Here is a 23,902-nt window from a genome sequence, read left to right on the forward strand (position 1 = left end):
CAACATAGTATATGGCACATGGCAGATGCTTTATAAATAGTTGTTAATCTGTTGACTGAATAGGGGGGGAAACCAGGAGCCCAGTGATAAGCAAACATTGAATTACATAATTTGATGTGAGAAAATACCATTTGGGATTCTAAAAGCAAAATAATTTTGAAAAGCTGGAACTGCTGAGAAAGTCTGCCAGTAATCAGAAAACATGAGAGTAGGAAGCTGAAGTTAGATTGTAATTTAATGCCAGGTCACCATCAACCAATAAAGTCATCCTGGCCCCAAAGGACAAAAAGCGGAAAGGAAGGTAGTCATAAGCCAGGAACTCTGCTAATCACTTTACACATGCTATTTTGTTTAATCTTCACAATAATCCTAGAAGATGTAGATCACTAACCCATTTTACAAGTGGAAAACTGAGACTCAAAAAAGCCTAAGTAACTTGCCCAAGGACACATAGCTAGTAAGAATGAGAGCTGGGATTTACCTAAGTTTGTCTAACTGCTTATCATATGCTCTTTTTGCTATACCAGCTGCCTTTAAAATTACCTTTTAGCAAGGTAATTTAGGAATGTGGGGGGGATTGTTTATCAAAATGTGAAGATAATTTTCTCACTCTTTATCATTCTTTGGTTATGAAGGTATAGCCTAGGCACCTGCAAAGTGGGGGTGGAAATGCATCCAAACAAGCTTTTTTATGAGCTTTTGGAGTCTTTGTTTTAGCTCTATTTCCTTGTATAAAGCAGAGGGTAGGTTGCCTAGCAACCAAGCTAATGGCGTACTTTTTTTGCCTTAATTACCTTTTCCACAAGCTCAAAGAGATTGGATTAAATATTAAGAGTAGAAGGTCTGAGTTTTTTGTATCAAAATAGCTGCTCATACATATGTATAATACACACACACACACACACACACACACACACACACACACACCCCTTCCTCCTTCCCTCAATCCTGTGATTAAAATAAAAAGATGGCCTACTCTGTATCTATGTGATGCCATACCATTGGCTAAAAGTGCAATTCACCATCTCATTGCTTTCCTATAAATATACCAAACAACTGGTTTGTTTGAACAGCCAGTCTTCACAATTTGAGGGTTTCTTGCAATTATTGACCAAATTGACCAACTGTTTTCAGTTAAATTTGTGTGTCTCCTAAAAAGAAAGATGTGTTATTAAACATTATCAGTGACAATAAAGTTCAAATCCAGCACTGTTAATATCTCTGCTAGTCACTGTTCATTAAAACAAGAATCAGCAAAATCTTTTCTATCAATGCTCAGGACAGAAAGCGATAAGTAAACCTAAGTTTCATCTGAATCACTTATTCAGAGAGAAACAAACAGTCCATGGGATAGAAATATAAAGAGTGGCTAAAAAGGAGAATATCATGGAGAATGTGTTAGACACAATGAGCTGCCTACCTGACAGCCGTTTTCCTTGCTAACAGGATCGCAATTTTGTTCACAGTTTTCCAGCAGCCATTGGTTCAGTCACAATGGTCTCATTCCTCTTTGTAATGTATTGGTTTAGGTATGGGCATGGGACATGATTGTGACCAGGAATGGTGGGTACAAGTTTGCTTGAGGAGCCTCTGGGAAAAATGTCCTCACCCTTAAAAAGAAGCACAAGAGAGGGACATTCCCCATTTTTGTCTGTAGACAGTTCCAGCTGTATGTGATATTTCCAACTGTGGCAACCATCTTGGGACTATGAGATCAACGAGATCATGAGGGCAAGCTAGCATGCTGTGGCTTGTAAAGTGGAAAGATGAAAAGAACCTGGTTCACTAATAATGTCATTGAGCTGAGGAAGAACTGACCGTGGAGCTCTCATAACTTCAAATTTTGAAAAAAAAATTAATTGGGTCATTTTGTGTTGAGCTGTCTGTTACTAGCAGCCAAAGTGTTATAACTAATACAGTATGCTAGCAAATGCTCAAACTTTTAAAATTTATTTGTCTGTCATTCTAAATACCTCTGAAAATTATTGCCTTCTACATCTGGCCTCCAACCTATAAAACCCCCTCTGTGTTTTTTTCTAATCTAATTGGCATCTTTGGCCTCCTCATCATCCTCTCACATTGCTTGTCTTCTTTGTATTTTTCCTCTTTGATTTTGTCCTTGCTCTCCATTTTTCAGTCTGCTTTCTTAGCCTCCCCACTCCTTTTCTTTCCTCTAGCCCTTAAGTGGCTTTGATTTGAATCTGAAATATGTTTATAAATACGTTCATCTATACATATATAAATATTGTTTCTTGTATATTAGAAGATAGGAATTCTTCCCCATGCCAAATGATTTGTTTCATATAGAGATAGCTCTACCAGCAAAATACCAGTTGATCTTTCTTCACTCCCTTACTCATTCTTTCCTACAAAGGAGTGACTTAATCGGACTGGTTAGTTTGGAAAGAAAACTAAGCATTGTGTAGTCCAGCCCCTTCTAACGTCTTTCCCTTGGGAGTGAGCTACCTATAGGTATCAAGTACTCCATTATGCTCCTCTGAGCTGTACATTTTACAAAAGGCATGCTGTCATGGGGCACGAATATGGTGGTGCAGCAATGCTGCTGACTAGATGCGCACATCTGATTAATCTTCAGATTCAGTATTGAATGAAAAATTCACATGCCTACAGACAGAAGCCACACTCTCTAACACAAGCTTTATCAATCATAAAGGTAATATCTTCTTGTACGCCAGCTTTCTTGTTTTCTTGTTGAATTGGTTTAGAACTTGGATCAGAAACAAGAGCTTTTTACTAGGCCCCCTTGAACAGCACTAGTACATGTTAAAGTTTTATTTCCCTCTTTTTAAATATATTTTTTCTTCATGGCTGTATGCTGTCATTGCTTGAAGGTGAAAAAATTCTCCAACAATATGTCTTTGTTTTATAAATGTTTTCCACAAACAAAAGTTGTTTTTATTTGTGTGTGATTGCCTGCTATTGATTGGGTTCCCTGTGGAATAGAGACTCTTGATAGCAAAATATTTACCTTACTGATTTTTTAGGTTCTTTCTCATGATAACTTGTGAATCTGCACTTACTTGATCTGACTCCAGTTTTTCAGGAATTTCACCTTTAGCTGCTGCCTCTGTATAGGCTCAATAGAAAGTCTTTTCTTGGGACTCCACTGTAATGGTCAACACAGCATTATAGGCTTCCCGGAGTTTTGGGTTGTTCCTCAGGACTTGGTAGGGGTATGCTTATATGGTAAATTGTAGAGCAGGGCATCATAGGGAATAAAGACATAGGTTCCATCAGTCATTTTCAGATCATGAGCCCATTCCAAGAGATGTGTCTGAGACTTTCCCCCAGTCAATACTGAGTGCATACATGTGATGATTACTAAAAGCAAAAAAGCAAGGTTGTGGGTGCAATATGTTAGTAAGTACAGTAACCAAAACTATAGATTGGGAGAAATAAATACATGTGTTATAACCAATTTGTCAATGATTTCTGTCTTATGGCTCTAAGATGAACCAGATGTTGAAGCCCTGAGCTGAGGCTGAGGTATGTTCAGGAACTCTGGATTAGGCATAGGGAGAAGACAGATATGTCTACAGGTTGCATAACCTAATACTAGACAGGAACAAGAACAATTACAGCAAATAGGAGGTAGAATAAGGAAGAGGCTCTGGGGTTGGAAAACATAGGTTTATTATATCTTAACGTCACCGGTTATTAGCTGTATACCCTTGGGTAAATCGCTTCACCTCTCTGCCTCATTCATAATATAAAGATAATACATATTTGCTTCATAGAATGTTAGTGATGACTGAAGGAGCAATTCATATAATGGGATTAACACATAACACTCAATAAATAGTAGCTACTCGTATTATTATGCCTAAGAATAAGAAGGCTAGAAGGAGAGGATGGAAGCGATTCCCCCAGCCACTGTTGCTTTTTATTGCCAAACTCCTAAATACATTCCAATAGGTTTTGACCAACTGTTCCCACCCTTACCAAGATCATTATAAACAATGAATAGTATTAATTCACATTCACCTATAAATGCTACTAATACAGTATTAGGGGTGATATTTTCAACTTTTAAAAATCTAAATTCTCAATAATTGGAATTACTCTGCACTCAATTTAATTCTCCTTAGACTTATGAAACTATGTTGTTTAGCAAGGCGATGCTAGAATAGATTCGAGGAGGCCACGGTTAAAGAATGGCAGTTAGGTTATAAGACTGAAAATCTTATATCCAATTTTACCCTTGCCATGCTAAATGAGTTTAGTGTAAGCCCACTTGTGCTTCAGTGCCCACATCTTTAAAATGTAGATTCCAGTCTATTTCCCGGGTACACTGAGTAGCTTAATTAGATAATGCCTGACAAGTATTCTGAGCTACTTGAAGAAAAGCAAAGGTCCTATTGCCACTGGTAAATATTAATTACACATGCTTATGCAGAACCTTACATCTCAGGAATTGAGTATGCTTAACTACGCTCAATGACTAGTTTTTGGCATTTACATATCTTCTGTTCCCAAAAACTTTTCTTTGCACTTGTTAAATACCCCCAGAAAGTTTCTCCTTTTGAACTAAGCCCCTTTGTTTTCTAAGGTATAACTAATACATTATGAAGTTGACTTAAATACCACACACACACACACACACACACACACACACACACACACACACCATAACTTGAGTTTCCAAATAACCATTGGCTCCTTCAATATAATTACCTTAAGAGGTTCTATATGTACTCTGATGCCCAAGCCATCCGTTGAATACTCTAGGGATATCTTTGGAGCTAGTTTATGAGGTACACAAGGACTTCTGCTTCCCTTGCTCATAATCACATATTGTATAATGGCAAAATTGAGTGCCAGAGAGGTTTGACAAGGCAAGGGTTGGATTTAGAAAGAGAAACTAGAATCGAAAGCCTCCAGCTGCCTACATTTATCTATACAATTAAACATGAATCAGTTTGGTCAAATTAGTCCGGTAACTGGTCCACTGAGGGGAAAAATTGAGTTAAGTCAGGTGCTTAAGTTGTCCAATTCGTCCAACAGTAGTATTCTTTGCAAATATGTCAGTATTGACATCTTCTACAAAAGCAGAGATTAGATTACTTGACCAAGGTTATCCAACAGAGATAGAATTTCATTTAATTTACTTAAAGAAAATTTAAAATTACTTCACTGGATGGAAAATGTTAAACAGAATTAAGTGCTTTGTGTTGGTTGAAATACAGCAATTAATTTTAACACACACTACGTGTTGTGGGTGCTGTGGTGTGCTACCCAGATGCACCCCTCAGGACTGAAGTTGCTGGGAGTGTTAGGAGATGGTAGCTGATGCCTCCCTGGGGACTGCCCTCAGCTGAGGAGAGCCCCAATTCCCAAGGTCACATCACCTCTGTAGTGTGCTGGAGTCAGCTTGCACTGGTTCATAAGAGCCTACGGTTACATTTTCACAGATTTTGTGAACTATTTAATGTGATATTTGTAAAATGAAATTGGGCATGGTGGCAGTGATGACACAATGGTAATGAGTAAATGCTACAAATCAGGGCTACTTCCCCCCCACAAAGGAGCTGACTATTAAACAATTATTATAACACTACACCCCTTTCTCTGCATCAGCCTATCCCCAATGACTAGTCAACACAAAAGATGTAAAAGCCAAGACTCCTTACCTCAATTCTGGAAAACTCTGAAGATCATCCCATCTCTGGAGCACCTGTTGGGACTGGTTAAGGCCTTTGTTGTAACTGGATGACCACTCAATTCTTTCTGTCCAAGTCTACTGCCTTCTTTCCCTCACAGGTGTTGTCCTTGAAATCATTCCTCCAATAAGCTTCTTGCACACAAACCTCCATCTGACAGAACTTTTTCCAGGGCTTCTGACACTGGTTTAGAGCCCCAATGTACCCTAAACTGACTTCTATTGTGGCACTTACCAGAAGCATTGTCCTTACTTATTTATGCGAGCCTCCATTATGAAACTGTGAGCTCCTGGGACTGTGTCTTACTCATCTACATATCCTGGTACATGATATGCACCCAGTGAATGTTGCTTAGATGAATGTTTGAAAATTTCAGAAAGAGAGATTGTGTACCTGGGTATCTTTTGTTGGTTTTCTGAGATAAAAGACATGGGCATATTTGAATTGTTAGTATGGAGGAACAATTTGAAGTGATATTTGCCGGGCAGATAGATACTACCATGGCTGCCTTTAATGCTTCGTGTCATTAAGTATGCACGAGACCTGAATCTCTCTTCTTAATTTTCCTTTCATTGGCCCACAATGAGGACATTTCAGACAGAGTCAGATTCTTTATAATTGGAAAGACCTTTTGAAACCATCTAGCTCTTCTCCCTCCCCCATTAATTTATAGATGAGGAAATGGAAGCCTCGAGAGGGAATGATCATGGGCTCTTCTGTTTTTTGCATGGCAAGACCCTGCTATTGAATACAATTAAAGCAGAAAGTATAAATACTGAATTCAAACAACAGCATCTTAATTTAATAAATTGAGTGCTTCGTGAACAGGGATTTGTGGATGCATCTGTTCTGCATGATGATTTCACTAAATAGCTTTATCGCAAAATTACATTCATTAAAATGGGATTTTACCTATAAGTTGTTGTCAGGAAAGGATTAGTGGACAGAAACCTTAGATCCTAGACGAGGCCTGGGTCAACAGGTGATCATTGAATAATAGCTATTTGTAAGTTTCCATCCTGATTGTTAACAGTCAAGCCACTCCATAACCAAAACAAGGACCAGAAAATACACACTCCTGAGATCCCATCTCACCAGGATATGATATTAGCACTTCCTCTGGGCTACCTGAGCCCCACTAGACTGTCTAGCAGCTATGTCTTTACACTGCGGTATCCACTGTGGCTGGCTGTCTAGGACCCTCTCTTTCACCCTCAATGCTAACAGCAGGAAATGTCAATTACCAAGTCATTCAACTCCTACTTCTCTTCCTATGTTGAAATACTCTGTCCAATATTTTCTTGATATAGAGGAACTGTGTTTCTCAGAAGACAAAGTTTACTTTTTTATTTCTCGCAGATTACTGGCTATGGAGTCCTCAGTAGAAGAAATTGGACCCAGTTTCACACCTTGTGAGATGGAAATGGTTCCACTAGTTTTTGCTAAAGAAGTCCTTAAAAGTCACATTCATATTGTGAGCCCACAATATTGTTCCAAACCCACAGAACTCCCCATTCTATTGTCCTTGTTCTTAATTTAAACCCCTTTGTGATATTTCCTACTACCAACATCTATTTTAACCAATTTCATTTTTTAAAACGTTGAAAGAGAGGGGAGAGTAGGCAAGCCCGAGAAAAAGGGGGTTATCCATACAGTGCGATTTATCACAAGTCTCAAATTCCTCCAGGATTCACCCCATCTGGACATACCGTAAAAGAAGTAGATTCATACCTTCTTCCTCTCAGTTTTACACTACCCACTCTGTAAAATGGATACATAATAAGGGGTGGGAGGCTCTAGAATCTGCATGTTTTCCCGTCTCCGCTCACAAGTGTGATTCAGTGCAGAAGGCCCTCAAAACATACTTTAAGTACACTGCATTAGGCAATGCGTGGCTGTTTATATCAGTTGAGGAAAACCCACCCATTTTCACTTTAAATCCTGAGACCACCACTTACTTAGTTGCCACTATTGCTGAATTGATCCAAGTAGCTCAGCATGATGTTAGATACATATTCCAGTCAATAGCCACTCTGTCTGCGTCAGATCATGTTTTTTCATACCCAGAAGAACAGGTAGAGCAAGTACGTTTATTACTTCACATTGCTGCCCAGCTTGAGATAAGTTGTTTTTTGTTGTTGTTGTTGTTGTTTTGTATTTCATTCTCATTTTATTTTTTTAAACTTTTTTTATTAGTGTCAGGTGCACAAGACAAAGTAATACTTAGACGTTTATCATCTATATCCCTCACACTGTGTGAACCACCCTCCCCCCATCCACTATCCCTCTGACATCGCACACACCCATTACATTTCCACTGTCTCTATTCCTAATGCTGTACTCCGCTTCTTGTAATTATATACATATATATATATATATATATATATATATATATATATATATATATATATAATTATAGTTGGTATTCATTATTGTTCAGATTCAGGTGTATAGTGCAGTGATCAGGCATCTACATCATCCCTGAGGTGGTCTCCCAAAAGGGACACGTGTCCATCGGATATCCTACAAAATCTTTACAATATTATTGATTATGTTCCCCAAATTAATTTCCAAAACCCCGTGGCCATCTTGTGGTTACCAACTGTTTTCTAATCCCCTCACCTTCCCCTTTATCCCCACCCCCCGCCCATCTAGCAACCCTCAGTTTTTCCTCTATGTCTCCAAAACAGTTTATAATTAGTTCATTCACTTATTCCTTTCTTTAGATTCCACATATAAGTGAGATCATATGGTATTTGTCTTTCTCTTTCTGACTTATTTCACTTAACACAATGTTCTCTAGGTCCATCCATGTTGTTGCAAATGGTAACATGGCTTCTTCTTTATGGCTGCGTAATACTCCATTGTATAAATGTACCACAGTTTCTTAATCCAGTCATCTGCCGATGGGCATTTTGCTTGTTTCCATGTCTTGGCTACTGTGTATAGTGCTGCAATAAACATAGGAGTGCATAAGGTTTTTGAATTAGAGTTTTGGATTTCTCCGGATAGATACCTAGGAGTGGAATTGCTGGATCATAAGGTAGTTCCATTTTCAGATTTTTGAGATACCTCCATACTATTTTCCATAGTGGCTGCACCAATTTGCAATCCCAATAACAGTGCACAAGCGTTCCCTTTTCTCCACATCCACGCCAGCACTTGTTGTTTGTTGATTTATTGATGACAGCCATTTTGAATGGGGTGAGGTGGTATCTCATTTGTGGTTTTTTGTTTTGTTTTGTTTTGTTTTGTTTTCACTGATGCAACAGAAGACTTTTATTTACATAATGTCTTTTAGCAACTATTTCTGATTTTCTCTTTACTTAATTACACTGGGCTCTGAATTCTCTGGTAATAAGAATATCCTTCTGCTACAGGAAGAGTCTAAAATTCTCTAGAAACAGATTGAAATTGGAGCAAATGGTACTTCTATTCTTTTTTATAAATTTTATTAGTTTCAGGTGCACAAGACAAAGCAAAACTTAGATGTTTATCATTTATATCCCTCACACTGTGTGAACCCCCCTCCCACATCCACTATCCCTCTGACATCGCACAGAGCCATTACATTTCCACTGTCTCTATTCCTAATGCTGTACTCCATCTTTGTCTTTTAACATGTTCTTCATTTTAAAGTCTATTTTGTCAGATATAAGTATTGCAACTCCAGCTTTTTTCTCATTTCCATTTGCATGAAATATCTTACTCCTACCATTCACTTTCAGCCTGTGTGTGTCTTTTGATCTGAGGTGAGTCTCTTGTATACAGCATATACAAGGGTCTTGCTTTCTTATCCACTCAGCCACCCTATGTCTCTTGATTGGAGCATTTAATCCGTTTACATTTAAAGTGATTATTGATGGGTACATAGTTATTGCCATTTTTAAATTTGTAGTTAGATTGTTTTCGTCTTTCTTTTATTTACAGAAGTCCTTTTAGTATTTCTTGCAATGCTGGCTTGGTGGTAATAAATTCCTTTAGCTTATTCTTTTCTGGGAAGCTCTCTATCTCTCCATCAACTTTAAATGATAGTCTTGCTGGATAAAGCAATCTAGGTTGTAGGCCTTTGTTTTCCATCACTTTGAGTATCTCCTGCCAGTCCCTCCTGGCCTGCAATGTTTCTGTAGAAAAGTCATTTGATAGTCTTATGGGAGTTCCCTTGTAGGTAACCCTCTGTCTTTCTCTTGCTGCTTTTAGGATTCTCTCTTTGTCTTTAACCTTTGCCATTTTAAGTATAATGTGTCTTGGTGTGCACCTGTTTGGGTTTATCCTGGTTGGAGCTCTCTGTATTTCCTGGGCTTGTATGTTGGTTTCCTTCATCAGGTTTGGGAAGTTTTCGGACATTATTGCTTCAAACATGTTCTCAATCCCTTGCTTCCTCTCTTCACCTTCTGGTATTCCTATGATGCGCATGTTGTTGTGCTTGATGTTATCCCAGAGGTCTCTTAAGCCATCTTCATTGTTTTTTATTCTTTTTTCTTTCTGTTGTTTTGTTTGGGTGATCTCTGCTAACTTGTCTTGTAAGTCGCTGACTCGATCCTCTGCTTCATCTAACCTGCTGTTAATTCCTTCATCTGAGTACTTTATTTCGTAACTGTGTTCTTTAGTTCTAACTGGTTGTTCATTATGATTTCTACATCCTTATTTATGTGGTCTCTAAGTTCCTTAAACATTCTTATCATCAGTGTTCTGAACTCTGTCTCTGATAGGTTGGTTACCTCTATTTCATTTGGTTCCACTTCTGGAGGTTTCTTCTGTTCTTTTATTTGGGACATGTTTCTTTGTTTCCCCATTCTGGCTGACTCTCTGTGTTTGCTTCCATTTATTAGGTAGATCCCCTGGAGTTCTTAGTTCTTGTTGGGTTATCTTATGTAGTATGTGTCCTTTATATTTGACTTGCACTACTTCATTCTCCTCCTCTGCGTGTGCTCCAAAGGTGACTCTTGTGTTGTGTATATTTCCCTGTTAAAGAAGATCTTTAATTGCTTCTCGCTTGTGAGTAGGTGGGGTTAACTCCCAGGCTGACTAGTTGTGAGACTTGGCTCTGCCCACTGCAGGGTGTTCTGCTGTGTGAGGGTTGACCACTTAAATGTGGTTTGGCCTCTATGGGCTCTTGTGCCTGTAAAGAATCCCCTCTGGGTGTGTCACTTGTAGGTCAAACCCAGTAGTACTCTGGTTTGGTCTGGAGTTGGCCTCTGGGTATGCTGAATCTTGTGCCTCTTAAGCTGGGCCCTGGTTGGGCAATTTCAGAACAAAGCAAATCACCAAGCTCAACAACAACAAAGAAAAAATCAAATACGTTCACATGTAAAAACAACCAACAACCCCCACTCAACACAGGCAAAGATATCAAAGATATAAAAACAAAACAAAAAACAGCGCCAGTCTTGGCTTAAGCCCACCAAGTAATCTCCAGATTTTCCTCTGCTGCACCAAAGAGTCCCCTGAGTATTGTGCAGGTCACCTGGTGCCCAGAGTGATGTTGGGACTGCAGATTTAGATGCATGGGGCTGAGGGGTCTGGATGGTAGTTTTTACAAAGTCAGAACAATTTCTGCCCTTGCCTGCACATATGCACACTGAGAGTAGCACCACCAGTCCTGTGTCCAGTTCTCCTGAGTCTTAGGGCACTTCTTCCGTGTGTGTGTGTGTGTGTGTGTGTGTGTGTGTGTGTGTGGCGAGCGGGAGATTTCTGAGCTGCTGAAAGCCAGGAGCTGTGTCTCCTGCTGCTTACTGCTGATCCCTAGGAGTGCCTCTGCAGTTGTAATTGCCCCGCCCTAGGCAGGCCAGAAAGGGTGGGGGCTGGGGATGGAGGGGTCTTCTGTCCCAGTCCAGCCATGTCACACTCTTCCCGCAGGCCAGAAAAGTTGGTGGCTGGGGGTGGAGGAGTCTCTTCTCTCCTAGCCCAGCAAAAATCACACTCTTCCCAGCCTCTTCTCTGGGTCAGAGCTGCATGCCAGTCTTCCCAGAACCTGAGCACTAAGGCTCTTCTGTAATCTGACACTGCTCCTCACTTCAGGGGCCAGTTTAAGTCTCTGGAAGGGCAGCGGTAGGATTGGAAGAGCGGGAGGGAGGAGTCCAGGTATGGAGTTTGTGTCCTTTGTCAGGCCTAGGGCTCAACTGGAGGTATCAGCTGAGGTTATTGCCTCAAATGCTGGATATGCTGTCCCCTCGGCGGGAGAGATCAGCTGTGGGACGCAGGGAAAGAGCCCACCTCCTGGCTTTTGTGTTCTCTGTTCTGTCCTGGGATCCCCTGAGTCTCTGCAGCTGCGGATGCCGGCCGCTTCTCCACTCTGCTCCCTTCCCTCTTCCCCTGCTCGCCCAATTTGCCCACCTGCAAGTAATCCTTGCGCAAGTCTCTTAGCTGTTCTTTGTGATGAGCAGAGAGTCCTTTGATGGGATATAAATGTCCCGTTTCTGATAAGATCGGAGAACTCAAAAAGTGCACCCCGCTGCCGCCATTCCTATTCCTATGACGTCTCTCTTGAGATAAGTTTTTTAATATTTCTCTACACCTTGCAACATATTTTCTTCAACTTTTCCTAAACTGTTGTATAGACAAGGGCTGTTAAATGCAGTAAGCCTCAATGTTTAGAGATTTCCTCTAGTGCTAGGTCTTCAATAATTTTATCATTACTGATAGTGGACCCATTTATGAAAGCAAGTTTTTCTTCCACCATTTATAGTCACTTATATTTATCTGTACCAAATCCTATACCAAATTCCCTATCGAGACTAAGATTCTTGGCCATAGCATTATCAGTATCACTATTGTTATTACTGGTAGGAAAACAGGGTTTTGGTACCCTGAGACACAAAAGAATTTCATGAGTGGGTCCAAAAGTTGAGAAAGAAAAATGGAAGGGCTGAATCATACACCATACACAGAACATGGGATCTCAAATGAGTATGCCATAGGGGGCACACCTCAAGTGGACAGGAGGCGGTAGAGCATAAGTCTTTTCATTAAACCAGTGATTTTCAAACTGTGGACCCGTACCAGCAGCATCAGCACCAATGTGAACTGGTTAGAAATGCAAGTTCTGGGGCCCACCTCAGTCCTCCTGAATCAGAAAGTATGGAGGAACGACCCAGCAATCTGTGTTTTACTAAGCCCTCCAGGGGATTCTGGTACACACCTAGGTTTGAAAGGTACTGCTTTCGACCAACCTGAATATATATCCTGGCTTTCCCACTCACTAGCTATAGGACATTGGGCAAGTTATTTAACCCCTCAGCCTCAGAAATCTCATCTATAAAGTTTGTTAAATAATAATTGGCCTTACTTTATAGGGATGCTGCAATAATTGAATGAGACGGTCCATGCAAAGCCCTTGCAAAATGACTAGCACATAACAAACTCTCAATAAATATTAGCTATTGCCATTGTTGTTACTCTCTTATGCACAGTAATCTTCAATAGATGGGAAGAGGTTAGCCAGATCCCTGGCGATAAGATAGTAATATGGTATCTACTTTGGAAGAACAAAAGAAGGCCATTCTGATTGTGTCCTATTTACTGAGCATCATATTGTAATGAAGAATTCCCAATTTAGAAGGATTTAAAGGAATCCCTAAATGGTTCAACAACCTAGTAAGCCCAAATTGAAAGGATTTCACAATTAGCCAAGCATTGATAGGCAAAAAGTTGAGGAGAGAAGAGGAGGGCTTGAAATAGCCATTTGAAAAGTTCTATAAAGAGCTTTTTAGTGGGGCCTCCTGCTAACCTTTGTGAGAATTAGCAAAAGAACCTATTCAGGATAACTGCAATCCCACAGCTGTTCTGCCTAGGGAATGGATGCTCTTTTTTCCCATTGGATCAAAACCTCCATCAGAGCTCATGGTTAAAGGATCAGAGTGAACTGGATTTGGCCCTGGTGCCCATTCAGATTCCCTTGTGCAGGGCACAACCTACATAACTACACAACAGCCCTGACTCTAACATGAGGGCTTTGTTTTTTTACTAATATCTCTCCTATTCAACTTTTTCACAAAAAAGATAATTGGTAACTGCCTCTGAGGTTTAAAGGAAATGAGCTAATATTCTGGGAGAAGCTGTAACCACCCTTCTCTGGGACTTCATTTACCCCATTCTTTGGTGTTGATAACACCTACACCTACCTACTTGTTATGTGAGACTGTCAGGTGTTGTAAAATTGAAAAGAAAATATCCATCTCCTCGATAATCCTGAGGATTAAATGAGATTATCTATATGCAAAAACCTGGTAAATTCTAAAGAGCTGTTCACATGTAAAGTGGTATTATGGTTGCTTTCATTGTCTCTACAGCAGCATCTAATAACCTCCTTGCTGTTTCCTTTCCCAAGACCCCACAAATATTATTATTGTTATCATATTTACTATTAAATTTTATCATTGTCTTTGTATTTTATGAGCATAATTTATTTATTTTTTTTTTAATTAAATTTATTGGGGTGACAATTGTTAGTAAAATTACATAGATTTCAGGTGTACAATTCTGTATTACATCATCTATAAATCCCATTGTGTGTTCATCACCCAGAGTCAGTTCTCCTTCCATCACCATATATTCGATCCCCCTTACCCTCATCTCCCACCCCCCACCCCCCGCCCCCCTTACCCTCTGGCAACCACTAAACTATTGTCTGTGTCTATGAGTTTCTGTTTCTCATTTGTTTGTCTTGTTCTTTTGTTGTTTTTGGTTTATATACCACATATCAGTGAAATCGCATGGTTCTCTGCTTTTTCTGTCTGACTTGTTTCGCTCAGCATTACTCTCTCAAGATCCATCCATGTTGTCACAAATGTTCCTATATCATCTTTTCTTACAGCCGAATAGTATTCCATGGTGTATATATACCACAACTTCTTTATCCATTCATCTATCGAAGGACATTTTGGTTGTTTCCATGTCTTGGCCACCGTAAACAAAGCTGCAATGAACATTGGAGCACACGTGTCTTTATCTCTAAATGTTTTCAGATTTTTTGGGTAGATACCCAGAAGAGGGATTGCTGGGTCATATGGCAATTCTATTCGTAATTCTTTGAGAAACCTCCACACTGCCTTCCATAACGGCTGTACCAGTCTGCATTCCCACCAACAGTGTATGAGGGTTCCTTTTTCTCCACAGCCTCTCCAACATTTGTTGCTATTTGTCTTGTTGATGATAGCCATTCTGACTGGGGTGAGGTGATATCTCATTGTGGTTTTGATTTGCATTTCTCTGATGATTAGTGATGTTGAGCATTTTTTCATATGTCTATTTGCCATTTGTATGTCCTCTTTGGAGAAATGTCTCTTCAAGTCCTCTGCCCATTTTTCAATTGGGTTGTTTGTTTTTTTGTTGTTGAGTTGCATGAGTTCCTTGTATATTCTGGATACTAGCCCCTTATCGGAGGCACTGTTTGCAAAAATCTTCTCCCATTCAGTTGGTGGCCTCTTTATTTTGTCAATGGTTTCTTTTGCTGTGCAGAAGCTTTTAAGTTTCATATAGTCCCATTTGTTTATTTTAGCTTTTACTTCCATTGCCTTTGGAGTCAAGTTCATAAAATGCTCTTTGAACCCAAGGTCCATAAGTTTAGTACCTATGTTTTCTTCTATGCAGTTTATTGTGTCAGGTCTTATGCTTAAGTCTTTGATCCATTTTGAATTAACTTTGGTACATGGTGACAAATAGCAGTCCAGTTTCATTCTTTTGCACGTGGCTATCCAATTCTCCCAGCACCATTTATTGAAGAGGCTGTCTTTGCTCCATTGTATGTTTTTAGCTTCTTTGTCAAAAATTATCTGTCCATATTTATGTGGTTTTATTTCTGGGTTCTCAATTCTATTCCATTGGTCTATGTGTCTGTTTTTCTGCCAATACCATGCTGTTTTGATTATTGTAGCCCTGTAGTACAGGCCAAAGTCAGGAAGTGTGATACCTCCATTATTGTTCTTTTTCCTTAAGATTGCTTTGGCTATTCGGGGTCTTTTGTGGTTCCAAACAAATCTGATGATTTTTTGTTCTATTTCTTTAAAATATGCCATTGGGATTTTGATGGGGATTGCATTGAATCTGTATATTGCTTTGGGTAATATGGCCATTTTAACTATGTTGATTCTTCCAATCCATGAGCACGGAATGTCTTTCCATTTCTTTGTGTCTTCTTCAATTTCTTTCAAAAATGTCTTATAGTTTTCAGCATATAGGTCTTTCACATCCTTGGTTAAGTTTATTCCTAGGTATTTTATTCTTTTTGCTGCAATTGCAAAAGGAATTGTTTTTTGTATTTCTTTTTCTGAGATTTCATTGTTAGTATATAGGAAGGCAATGGACTTTTGTGCGTTGATTTTGTAGCCGGCAACTTTACTGTATTCGTTGATTGTTTCTAATAGCTTTTTGGTGGAGTCTTTAGGGTTTTCTATATATAGCATCATGTCATCTGCAAAGAGTGATAATTTAACTTCTTCATTCCCAATTTGGATGCCTTTTATTTCTTTCTCTTGCCTGATTGCTCTGGCAAGGACTTCCAACACTATGTTGAAAAGCAGAGGTGATAGGGGACATCCCTGTCGTGTTCCTGAACGTAGAGCAAAGGGCTTCAGTTTTTCTCCATTAATTATGAGATTAGCAGAGGGTTTGTCATATATGGCCTTTATTATGTTAAGGTATTTTCCTTCTATACCCATTTTATTAAGTGTTTTAATCATAAATGGATGTTGTATCTTGTCAAATGCTTTTTCTGCATCAATTGATATAATCATATGATTTTTGTCCTTTATTTTGTTTATGTGATGTATCACATTGATGGATTTACGTATGTTGAACCATCCTTGTGCCCCGGGGATGAACCCCACTTGGTCGTGATGAATAATCTTTTTAATGCATTGTTGTATTCGATTTGCTAGAATTTTATTTAGGATTTTTGCATCGGTATTCATTAGAGATATTGGTCTGTAGTTTTCTTTTTTTGTGTGATCCTTACCAGGTTTTGGTATCAGGGTAATGTTGGCCTCATAGAATGAGTTAGGGAGTACTGTCTCTTCTTCAATTTTTTGGAAGAGTTTGTGCAGAATTGGTATTAGATCCTCTTTGAAGGTTTGGTAGAATTCACTAGTGAAGCCATCTGGTCCCGGACTTTTGCTTTTGGGAAGGTTTTGGATGACTGATTCAATTTCGTTACTGGTGATCGGTCTGTTTAGATTTTCCAGTTCTTCATGGTTCAGCCTTGGAAGGCTATATGTTTCTAAGAACTTGTCCATTTCTTCTAGGTTGTTGAATTTGGTGGCATATAGTCCTTCATAGTATTCTTGGATGATCCTTTGTATTTCTGTGGTGTCCGTGATAACTTCCCCTTTTACGTTTCTGATTTTGTTAATCAGTGTCTTCTCTCTTTTTATCTTAGTAAGTCTAGCCAAGGGTTTGTCAATTTTGTTAATCTTTTCAAAGAACCAACTCTTTGTCATATTAATTTTTTCTATTGTCTTTTTGTTCTCTATTTCATTTAGTTCTGCTCTAATTTTTGTTATTTCCTTTCTTCTGCTGACCTTGGGTTTTACTTGTTCTTCTTTTTCTAGTTCTTTAAGGTGTAACATGAGGTTATTTATTTGGGAGTTTTCTTGTTTCTTGAGATAGGCCTGTAGTGAGATAAATTTCCCTCTTAAAACTGCTTTCGCTGCATCCCAAAAATTTTGGTAGGATGTATTTTCATTGTCATTTGTTTCCATGTATCTTTTGATCTCTCCTCTAATTTCTTCTTTGACCCAGTCCTTCTTTAAAAGTATGTTATTTAATCTCCATGTATTTGTGTTTTTTCCCGCTTTCTTTTTACAGTTGATATCCAATTTCAAAGCCTTGTGATCAGAGAATATGCTTGGTATGATTTCAATCTTCTTAAATTTGTTGAGACTGATTTTATGTCCCAATATATGGTCTATCCTTGAGAATGTTCCATGTACACTAGAAAAGAATGTATAGTCTGATGTTTTAGGATGAAGTGCTCTATAAATGTCATGAGCATAATTTAGACCTGTGTCTGAGAAAGGCAGTATTTCTGACTCCAGTATGGTTCCAGTGACATTTCCTAACTGGAAACATACATTTACAAGAAAGAGAAGTGGCATACCAGCCAGCAGTAGGCTAGCTTTCTCTCCCCTTCCTCCCACCACTGTTCCTCACTACTACCACAACATAGGGCTGTGGTCACTGTTACTGTGAGCACATCAGACAAAACCAATCTCCCAACTATTTCTATTACTTCCAAATATTGCCAGGCCTCTCCAGGGAATGCGATCCCTTTCCTCTGTATTTTGTATATCACAAAACGTCCTTCTCTGAAGGTTTGCTTGGGAGTCCACAGTGTTAAAAAGTCACCTCATATCCAGCAGACTAGGGGAGGCCAAGCCCTGCCTGCCTCAGCTCTTCTCAGCTGTCACACAAAAACCTTGGTGCCTTTTCAGTCAAGACAGATAACAGCTAGGAATATTTTAGCAGTCTCAGTCCTACCAGTTGAGAAGGGCTAGAAAATCATCTAGAGATTTGATCTGGTATGTGCTGTGCCTGGTGTATTGTAACTTTCCTCACTGCTCTGTTGGCCCAATCCATACTCATTGGCTTCTGGCTCATTTTCTGATGGGACCGGAGATATGCCCTGAACCGTAGACTACTTAGCTAAAGTCCTGATACTCTATTTATGTTCATACTTTGAATCCTACTTTTCATACTCCCAGAGGCTGCAGCACTGCTGTCAATGGAAGATCAAGTGTACAACAAGCCTATCTTATTTTAAGACTCACTCCCCTTCTGCAACTCCTACTTTCACATCCCACCCACCACTTGGTGTGCCTTCAGATGCCAACAACTGGCTGTATCAAGTGTGAGTAAGTACCATGCACTCTTTTGGACATTTGCATACTGAGCTACCAGAGGTCATACTGAGGGCACAACCTAATTTACGGCTCAGTTTCCCTGCGCATCACCTGCCCCTACCCACCCACCTACGTTTTGACTCATGTTGCTGAGGTTGTAGCATGCCTCATCCAAGTCTGCTACGTTTTGTCAGAAACCTGAGACAAAGTCCTGGAGTGCACAGTTTTGTCTTCATTCCCCCTTTATCTCCCTTTCTGAGTCCCTACTTCACTTCCTGTTGCTGCCCTCCCTACCCAGGGTCTTCCTTTGCTCCATAACCACATACCTTCCTCTCTGGCCTTTTTCCCCCTAATTCTTAAAATTTCCATTCCCTTCATGGGCTGATCCATACCGTTACAAAGAAAACAATCTGATTAAACAAACTCATATTAAAACAAAAATAACTGGTAACTTAAAGTAAGGAATATTCATTTGCATTTGCATTAACTTAAAGCAGTAGTTCTTTACTCTGGCTAGTTTTACAAGCACCTGGGAAGGTATTTAAAATACTTTTGCTGGGGCCCCCACTGTCAGACCATCAGAATCTCTGGAGGTGGTACTCTGGCACTAATCATTTCGAAAAGGTGTCCATTGTGCCCCAACCTCTGGAGGCACTGTAATTCCCAAAGGAATGAATCTCTAATAGAAGGGCAATAATGTGTACCTTTGGTACCTCCTTGCCTCAAAGGCAAGCACTCGGTACGTGGTGAGCACTTGGTCATATCTTTTCTCAGACTGACAGCCCAAAGAGCTTGGATTCATTTAACATTTCATGGTAGAGGCCAAAATACTATTTTGAAAAGTATATTATTTAGAATGGGTGGGATGTGAAACACTCATGGAATGTTAACTTGCAGGAGACACTGGGCTTCATGATGATTTGTAACATATCGTAAAGTTATGACATTAAATATGTTAGCCTGTTTCTGATATGGCTCCTCTATGGAAATGGTTTTATATCTTTAAAAATAATTATGTGCTGTACTTTGAAAGTATCAACTCTATTATGAAATCATCAGAGCCACACCGATTGTTTAACATTGTAAGATCTTATAGACTGGAGCTGGAAGCAGAATGCTGTAGTTCCTGGAACTACAAATTCTTGCCCTCATCCTTCAGTAATGATCATAATTAAGGTCCAATACTCGAGACACTTGAAACTTAAAATGGAATTCTGGGTATGGGCCAGCCCTAAACTGGACCATTGTCTAACAAACCCATTGTTATGTTAAGGAAATGACTAGGACTAGGACTAATCCTAGAAGTAATCAGTTTAACAAAGTAGTGTCTGAGCTATCTGTCCTAAAGGAGTGGAGTAGCTGCACTGAGGAAATGAGCAGTGTTCCCAAAAATCACTGTCACGTTCTAAAAAAAAGGTAAAGTGGAGATTTTAAAAATTAGAATGGAAAAAATTCAAAACCAAGTGTCACAAGGGCTTGCAGTAAGTGTAAGTAAAAGACATTTGATTAAAAAGGACCAGGAAAGGGGCTGGTCCGGTGACTCAGGCAGTTGGAGCTCCGTGCTCCTAACTGCCGGTTCGATTCCCACATGGGCCAGTGGGCTCTCAACCACAAGGTTGCTGGTTCTACTCCTGCAAGGGATGGTGGGCTGTGCCCCCTGCAACTAGAAAACGGCAACTGGACCTGGAGCTGAGCTGCGCCCTCCACAACTAAGACAGAAAGGACAACAACTTGACTTGGAAAAAAGTCCTGGAAGTATACACTGTTCCCCAATAAAGTCCTGTTCCCCTTCCCCAATAAAAATCTTTAAAAAAAAGGACCAGGGAAGACCCCCTTCCCCAAAATGCACCCAACTTGCCCTGGTGATAATAATTAAGTGGGTCAGTCCAAAGTGCTTCATACTTTGTCCATTGTCTCTGCAAGAATCATCTTTGAACATAAAACTTCTCTTGGAAGGGGAAAGACTAAAATTTAAATGGTCTTATTTAAATATTATTTCACTTATCAGCCAGGACCCTCCATACATGCTAGTTGTGTGCTGCAGAGAAAGAAGCCCTGCTTTTGGGGGTGGAGGGCATGCATTTGGGAGTCTAGAGAAGATAGATTCTAAGTGAGATGTGATGACACAAGGGCCTTGGGCACCTATGATGGAAAATACCCAGAAGGGAGTGAAAGGAAAATCTCCCTTAAATGACTAGACAAAAATGGAGCTATAAGAATACCCCTCTTTGGTTAATCTGAAACTACAAGGGTCCTAAGGGAATAGAGGGTGTGTGGCTATAAGTTACTCTTGATGCTATTCTTCCCCACCCTGGTGCTAAGAGCAGGCACTGGCACCCAAGGGCATTTTAACCACAGAATTCTTTGTACCTTTATTTAATTCATAAAATAGGCTCTGTTGAAGCAGCACAGGTTTGGGGCCTGCGTGTTAGTGAAAGAGGGCAAACACATGAAGAACTCGGGAGTAGTAATGCAGTATCCTGAAGCCACGTTTAAACCTCAGCCAGGAGAAAGCACTCACTGCAAATTCTGTCTGCCTGTCGAATCTGCTGGAGAGCTTTCCAAATGCTTTGGCTGTCTTGTGCTGTGGTCAGGACGACCCCTACAGGTAGGCCACGGCTCCGAAGAGCATTTGAAACTTGATTGGCTGTGTGTACTCAAATGTCCTCATCTGAGGAAATTACTCCAGCATGAGCCCATTGGAAATATTTCATGACCAGCACCCGTATGGGAGAAGGGAGTGTCTGAGCAAAGGTCGGGTAGCTATTTTTATTGTCTAATTCATAATTTACACAAGCCCAAGAGAAAATCCCTTTGTTCCCGCTGTTTCCCAGGAGTGAGGCTGCTTCTCAGTAGCCAGGGTTGGCAGGTCCAATAAATCCTGAGGCCATCTGGTGGTAGGAAACGAAACTGGAGAGGGCTCTTGAAGTCTGGCAATCTTCATCAGGAATCACATACTCAAAAGAGTAACCCAGGTCAAATGATGGGTCCCTGATGATCTGCTCAGTGGCTAATCAAGCAGCAAGCTCAGGCAGGGCCTTTGAAAACAATGGATCACAAGCCCAAGGACCCACTACCCCTATCTTCTAGGGAGGTGCCCACACCTGCTGCAGGAAGGATGTGAGGGCCAGAAGGCACAAGCACCACAGGAGCTTGAATGATGCAAGGCCATGGTGTCCTCGCTGTCTTCTGGGAGCCATAAACCAGAGCACAAGGTGAGAGAAAGGCCAGGATCCCAAGAACATAGACCTCCTGTTTCCAGCAAGCTATTGAAGAGATATTGAAAGGTTAGTCTGCTTTCCTGAAATAGACAGTGGTGTTTCCAAATGCCTGTCAATCAGAGGGAAAGATGTGTTACTCACATTATTCCTGAAGCTTCTGGAAATATGGGTTATGAACAAATGGCAATGTTCACACTTTGTGTTAACAGTGGATGGAGGTGCCACCTACTGAGACTCTTCCTTCTTCTCTGTCCCCACATTCAATTCATCACCAAGTCCTATTGATTCAACTTCAGTAGTAACTGCCCACCCCACAGTATTGTGAGGATTACATGGGTTAACATATGTACAGTAAGCACTTATAACATGATCTGGTATGTTGTTAGGGTTATATTAGTGATATTCTCAATACTATAGTTATAAATATGTCCACTTTTCTCCACCGTACTGCCCTCTTGGAGAGAGACAAAGATGTAAACAGATAATGGCAATGCCGAGTAAATAGTGCTATGATTGAAGTAGCCCAGACAGAGGAAGACAGAGAGGATCACGCAAACCCAGATTTCAGGGAAGGGGAGGAGGGAGGAGGGAGGAAAGAAGAGGAGGAACATCTCTCTGAGTTGAGTATTGAAAGAAAAGCTAGCCAGGTGAATGGGGTTTCGAGGGTGGTTAGTGCTAGGAGCCTTTCAGGCAGAAGGAACAGCATGCAGTAAGACACATGGGTAAAAAAAAAAAAAAAAAAAAGAAAAAAAGAAAAGAAAAGAAAAGAAAAAACATGTTTGAGTCTCAGAATTCCAAGCCATTGGTTCTGCTCAGGTCTGTAATGTCAGTCAAGGTAGGGACCAGATTGCCAACTCATATATGCCATTCATAGGCTTTTGGATTTAATCCTGTGGACAATGGTTTTAAGCAGAGAAATGATAAAATTAGAGTTCTAGTTTTAAAAGATCAGTCAAGTACCAGTGTGGAGAATGGGCTTTAAGGGGGCAAGATGGCAGACAAGCAGACCAGTTTGGATGCTGTTGTAGTAATCCATATGAGAAATGATGACAGACCAAGAGAATGGTAGTGAAGATGTAGAAGAATGGAGATGAATTTCACCAAGATTAAAAATATCAAAGAGATTTTAGAAAGTAGAACCAATAACAACTTCATGACCGACAAGTTGTAGAAGGTAAAAGGGGGTCGCCAAGATAAGTTTGAGCTTCTCGGACCTAGTCAACTGGTTGGAAAAATAGTACTAGTTTCTGATAAAGGGACACTAGAGGAAGGAGTGGGAGATATAATGTATTCTATTAGACATGTTGAACTGGTGATGCCTGTGGAATATACAAGAGGCAATATCCAGTAGACAAATTAACATACTGGATCTCATAATAGAAGACTGAGCTAGTGATATAAATTTGAGTGTAATCAATTGATAGAGAGTAATTGAAGACATGGCAGTATATAAGATCAACAAAAGAGTTGTAAAGAAAGAAGCCTGAGGACAAAACCCTGAGACCCCACAACACAAGCAGAGAGAAAGGAAGTTATCATGAAAACTTACATGAAAAGTCCAGAGAAACAGCAAAATCCAGGAGAAAGTGGTATCTTACAATACAAGGAAGATTAAACTTTGAGGATGAAAAGTGTTTATCATATCTCACACTCTGCTGAGAAGTCAAGTAAGCTAAAAATAGAAGGGTGGCTGTCCATTGGATTTGGATTCAGAGAGGAAGGCTGCAAGTTGAAGCTCCACAATGAGTCAAAAATGAACAGGAATTAATGAAATGGAGTCAAAAAATGTAGAAGACTCTTTCAAGATGATACAGGCAAAGATTTTCTCCATCTGGCCCTTGTCTTTCTCTATTTCCTACTGTTCTCACGTGATGCTATAATAAATGGCATGCAATTCTACAGACATATATCACGTAGTCTGTCAAATATAGAAATTGGAAAATGCCATTTCTTCTGCCTTGAATACCCTTCTCCCTCCTCCCATACTCCACTTCCAGGTTCTTCAGATGAACTCTACCTTCAAGATCCAATTGAAGTGTTCCCTACTCTGTGCAGCCTTAGTTAATACCGCCAGGTTGAGTTCATTGTTTTTCCATTTGTGCCTCCTACTTATTTCCATTAGGGAAGGTGTCACTCTGATTTATAAACTGTTGTATTTCTGGTG

The 23,902-nt window shown here is 40.0% G+C and overlaps 1 protein-coding gene across 1 annotated transcript in view; it reads right to left on the minus strand.

Annotated features, from left to right (window-relative positions):
• Positions 1-21,762, minus strand: part of GUCY2F (guanylate cyclase 2F, retinal) — a 119,298-nt gene extending 97,536 nt beyond the window's left edge. The window contains 3 exon segments of the mRNA XM_088794759.1: positions 3,042-3,196; positions 3,199-3,342; positions 21,039-21,762. Of these exon segments, the coding sequence (XP_088650885.1) occupies positions 3,042-3,196; positions 3,199-3,342; positions 21,039-21,762 (1,023 nt within the window).
• Positions 21,763-23,902: the final 2,140 nt, after the last annotated feature.

Source organism: Rhinolophus sinicus, chromosome 18 (assembly GCF_057876585.1).
Source record: "Rhinolophus sinicus isolate RSI-liver-muscle chromosome 18, RSI-T2T, whole genome shotgun sequence".
Taxonomy (NCBI): Eukaryota; Metazoa; Chordata; class Mammalia; order Chiroptera; family Rhinolophidae; genus Rhinolophus; species Rhinolophus sinicus.